The sequence below is a fragment of the Pteropus alecto genome, unplaced genomic scaffold (genome assembly GCF_000325575.1).
Source record: "Pteropus alecto unplaced genomic scaffold, ASM32557v1 scaffold67, whole genome shotgun sequence".
Classification (NCBI taxonomy): domain Eukaryota; kingdom Metazoa; phylum Chordata; class Mammalia; order Chiroptera; family Pteropodidae; genus Pteropus; species Pteropus alecto.
Genome location: NW_006441061.1, coordinates 9,602,233 through 9,607,117, shown reverse-complemented (window position 1 = coordinate 9,607,117; position 4,885 = coordinate 9,602,233). Strand labels below are relative to the sequence as shown.

The following is a 4,885-nucleotide window of genomic DNA, read 5'->3' as shown; positions in this document are numbered from 1 at the left end:
GGCGGTGGGGCGCGCCCTCGGTGACGTACAGGTCCCCGCAGTAGCCCAGCAGCCGGGAGGCGTGGTCCTTCTGCAGGGACAGCAGCAGGAGGAACTCGTGCTGCTGCAGCAGGGCCCACACCGACCGGGCCTCGGCCAGCGACACCCTGCTGTCCCCGTTGAAGTCGGCCATGAGCAGCACCTGTCCGGCCAGCGCGGGCAGCGAGGGCAGGTCACCCAGGTTTGCCTGACGGGCGGGGCCAGAAGAGGGAGAAGGCCGTCTCAGCCAGCACTTCTGCGTCGGCAGGACCCTGGGGTGCTGGCCGGTGGGGTCCGCCCAGAGCCTCGGGTGCTGGCCGAGCGGGCGCGTCTGCCAGCTCAGGGGAGCCCAGCCTCCAGCCACACGGATGGAAGTGACGAGCAGGGATGCGGTGGGACCCCCGCCACCTGGAAGCCCGCCCCGGACACCCAGCCACCTGCATCTCTCCTGGAGCTGCTCCCAGGGACCGTGTCAGGGAGCCTGGGGTGGCCCCTCACTCATCTGCTCCGCCCCGTCCCCTCCCCGTCCCCTCCCATGCTCCCGCAGCTCCAGGCTCTCCCCACTGACGACCCCAGGCAGTGGGGGGTCCTCCCTCCCTAGTGGGCATTCCGTAAGCCAGGTCTGCTCAGAACTGGGGCCTAGCCAGAATCCTGGCCAGCCCGTGGGCCCCCGCCTGGCCAGCCTGCCCTGGGCATGAACTGGACACAGGCCCAGCAGAGTCACTGACCTTGAGAAAGCCGAGGGTCATCTCCCGGAACTCCTTAATTGAGGTGCCCCGTGTGGGCTTGTCAAACAGCGCCAGCTCCCGCCGGGGGCCCGCGTCCAGCCCGGCCTCGGAGTGCGGGCTATCCTTGATGCCACACTTGATGGTCACCTCTTTGCCCTGCCAGAGCCCGCTGTACACCTGGGGGGGCCACAGGCGTCCTCTGTGTAGACGTCCCCTCCCACGGCACCCGGGCACCGGACGCTGGAGGGAGGGAGGGTCCCCTGGCCGACCACCTGGGCTCACCTGCTGGCCGGGGGCGGAGGAGAGGCAGGTCCTCCACTCAATCTTGTGCAGGCTGCACAGGTCCTGGCACATGGAGCCCGAGATGATGCCCTTGCGGTACTGGTCACACTGAGGTGAGAGGGACACACCAGGAAGCGGCCTGGGGGACAGGGACTCGGGGGCTCCGAGCCCTTCCCCCAGAGGGCCTCCCTGCCCTCACCCTTTACGTGTGGCACCCAGGGTGGCGGGCTGAGGCCCTCCTCGCATCTGCCAGTAGCTCCGTGGTTCTCAGGCCACAGAACTTCCAGGGGCCCCTGACAGCTGCAGCCAATGGCCAGGCAGTGTCCAGCCTCGCAGCCGGGCGCCTGCCCAGCCGGCAGGGCTCTCGCGCTCACTGCGGTGAGTTGGCAGCTGCCGCGGCTGGCCCTCCGCCATCGTCCTACAAGACGACAAGCTTTCCTTGGCACGACTGCTTCCGAGCGGGTTTCCGGTTCTCCCGGGTTGGGTCTCGGGCTCCGGCGCCCAGCCCTTCCCCGTGGGCTGAAGCAGGGCCAGCAGGACCTGTGGTGCCATGCGGCCTCGGCTGCGGAGAGGGAGCCTGCCCTCCTCCTGTGAGATGGCGAGGCTCCCCCCAGCTCTCCCAGGGCTGTCACCTGCCCAGGCCACCTCACTAGCCGGAGGCACGGGGAGCAGCTCTCAGCAGCACTCAGGTGGAGCTGCCGCTGCCCCGCCCCCGCCCCCACAGCCCCCTGAATCTCGGCAGGAAGATGGGTGGCTGGGAGGTGACAGCATCAGGCCATTCCCTCTGGGGGCGGGTTGTGGCCATCTGGAGCATCGCTGTTGCCATGGAGCCCAGGCCCTTGGCGGAGCCGGCTTGGAGGGAGTGTGGGGACCACAGTGCCACCCGAGGGCTCGGGCCTCTGGGACATGGGACACTGGCTGGGACAGAAACAAGACAGCCCTGGACTCAGCTGTGTGAACCCTGAATGAGGCGTCTGCTGCGGCGTGACAAACGTTACAGCCATTCATCAAGCTAGAAAAGGAAAACTGAGCAGCACAGGCCTCCGTGCCTCCGCCCCGCGGGAGGCCCTCCACCCAGGGGGTCTGTCTGGCGTCCCTAAACCCTGGGGGTGGTCCACCTGGGAACCTGGGCAGCAGCTGCTCTGCCCAGCCCACCCCTGCTCCGGGCCAGCCCCAGCCGGCGGGGGCGGGAGACTGCTGGCTGCATGCCCTCTGGGCTGGGGAGGGTCCTGCACTGGCCTCGCCTGGCAGCCCGCTTCCCGTCGGCAGACGGCCGTGGTGGGGACTCGGCTGAGCGCCTGGAGGCCTGGAACACCTGATCTGATCTGTGACCACTGGTCCTGCCCGCCTTGCTGTGTGGCCTTGAACAAGCTGTGGAACCTCTCCGAGATGGCTGGTGGCCTTCACGAAGTCGGCAGGTCCCTGGAAAGGAGGGGGTGTCCCCACGGCCCCACGGCCAGGCCTCAGCAGCGCCGGGCTCGGTGAGGAGACCCCTGCCCGCTGGAGCTGCAGCTTCCTCTGGCTGGGAGGGCTACACCCCTCCTCCGCTGCCCCAGCACCCCTCCCCGGGGCCTCTGGGAGCACCTGCGACGCCCTGACCACCTGCTCACTGCATCCCAACGGCCAGACTCAGCTCCCGCCTCCTCCCAGGGCTAGCTGGGAGACCTCGCCACCGTCACTCCGGTGGCACCTCTGCCCGCTGTGCAGCCCTGTGACCCTCTCCTGCTCCCAGGCCCTGTGGCCGGCCTGCTGCCTGAGCAGGGGGCTGCGTCCTCGGCGCTGGCCGAGCCCTGGCAGGCGCCCGGCCAACAGCAAGTCCGGTCACATGGGGCTGCCCCACTGTGGCCCCCAGCCCCTCCCCGCCGCCACCTCCAGACCTTCCACATTCGGCCTTGTGGGACCCTGGCCAGAGCAGGCTGGCCTCCATGGCCACACAGCACCCAGGACAGGTGGCTCTCCCAGTCTTACAGGCCACCCGGCTGCCGTGGGGCCAGCCGAGGCAGGTGCTAAGCCTGGGGGTCCCCCTGAGTCCACAAATCATGGCTCCCCACCCAAGCCTCTGGGAGTTCCCGCTGCATGGCCGGCCCGTCCCCCAGTGGGGTGGAGGTGGCAGAACCCTGCTCATCAGCTGCCAGGCAGGCTGGGCGGGGTGGCAGGTGTGGTCGGGAAGTTGGGGGTCACCAGGGATCCTTGGGCGGACATGACCTCTCCCTCCGTCCAGCCAGAGTCACAGGGCGACAACAGAATCGGCTAGGTGTGCGAGCTTGTCACTGGCACCTCACGCGCTCACAGGCACACACACGTCCTCGCTCTAGAGGCTGCGAGCAGGGACTTCAGCGCTGTCCCCCAAGCAGGAGGCTCTGAGGACCCGACCTGCCACCTCCTTTGGTGGATCCCTGTACCCAGGAGGGCCCCTCAAGGCCACCAGCATCTGCCTGTTCCAGTCTCCCTCCCAAATGCCTCTGGAGCCGTCCCCAGCTGCCCGCCACGCTCTCCCCGGCACCTGCAGTGGCCCCCCACAGCCCCGCCCTCCTGCCACCCCAGGCAGAGCTGGCCCTGCCCCCCGCAGTTGGCTCCACCTTCAGACGCATCGTGCTGGCGCTCGAGCATGGACAGTCGACTACCCGTGTGCCCGCACTGGGCTGGAAGGCGCCCATGTCAGCCCACAAGCCCAGCCCGTGGGGACACTTACGATGACCACCTGGCAGACGTGCCCACGGCAGAGCTCTGCGTAGGACGAGTAGTGCACGTATGCCAGCCAGCTGCCCGCAAAGACGCCCAGCCAGACCAGAAAGACGTACTTGACCCTGAGACCCGGGAGCCGGCCCTGTGGGGGCAGGGGAACGTAAGGAAGCACCGCACTTGGGGCGCGTGTGCTCCCTTTCGTAGACCCCCCCTTCCCGCCAGCCTCCAGGGCTGGTCGGGGTCTTCTCCCCCATCTCCCGCCCCCTCGGTGTGCCTGAGCCGGGGCGCGGCCTGTGCCTGGCGGCTCCCACACTTAAATACACAGGAAGGTGAAACCCAATTTCCAAACAAGGGGGGTGCAGGGTAGGCTACTCTTGACTTTGCTGAATAACACTTTTACCGATTTCCTTCCTGTCCTGCCCTCGTTTCGTAATGACTGTAACCTCTGCACGCGGTCAGGCCAGAGCATCGGTGCCAACGCACCCTGTCCTCCAGCAGGAGGCCACTCCCGCTGGACTGGGGCCAGCACGGGGTCAGGGCTTGGAGGCTGCTGCTGCAGAGGCCAGGGCCCCGGCCCCGATCGGCCGCGCACACCCACAGCAGCGCTTCCCCAAGAGCCAAGGGGGGCACACAAGCGTCCACGGGGTCCAGCCACACGGTGGACCATCACTCAGCCTTAGAAAGGAAGAAGTCTGACACTGGCTACGGCGTGGATGGACCTGGAGGACACGGAGCTCAGAGAAACGAGCCAGTCACAGAAGGACACGTCCGTGGGACCCCACTCACAGGAGGTCCCCAGAGTGGTCAGGGCCCCCAAAACAGGAAGTAGACAGTGGGGCCGGGGCTGGGGGAGGGGCTGGGAGTGAGAGTTTAATGGGGACAGAGTTCCAGTTGAGAAAGTCCTGGAGGTGACGGTGGTGACGGCCGCACACAGTGTGACTGTGCCCGATGCCAAGCTGTGCGCTCACCCCTGGATTAGACGGTCGATTTTGGATTATGTACAATTTACTACAATAAAGAATAAATAAGACACAAAGCCCCCGGCCTCGCTGTCAGAGGCGCGTCCCTGACATCCGGGGTGGCCGGGAACAGTATCTGTGTAGGGCTCAGGCACCACAGCAGGTGGGCTGGGGATGCTGTCCCCACGCAGCCCCCAAGCCCCCAAGCCGGAT

The 4,885-nt window shown here is 67.3% G+C and overlaps 1 protein-coding gene across 1 annotated transcript in view; it reads right to left on the bottom strand.

Annotated features, from left to right (window-relative positions):
- The window catches only part of FAM69B (family with sequence similarity 69 member B), a 7,931-nt gene that overhangs the window by 1,050 nt on the left and 1,996 nt on the right, over positions 1 to 4,885 (bottom strand). Inside the window, exons 2-5 of the mRNA XM_025051258.1 lie at positions 3,721 to 3,855; positions 1,029 to 1,136; positions 747 to 923; positions 4 to 226 (exon numbers count right to left, since the gene is read on the bottom strand). Of these exons, the coding sequence (XP_024907026.1) occupies positions 4 to 226; positions 747 to 923; positions 1,029 to 1,136; positions 3,721 to 3,855 (643 nt within the window). The remainder of the gene's footprint in view (positions 1 to 3; positions 227 to 746; positions 924 to 1,028; positions 1,137 to 3,720; positions 3,856 to 4,885) is intronic.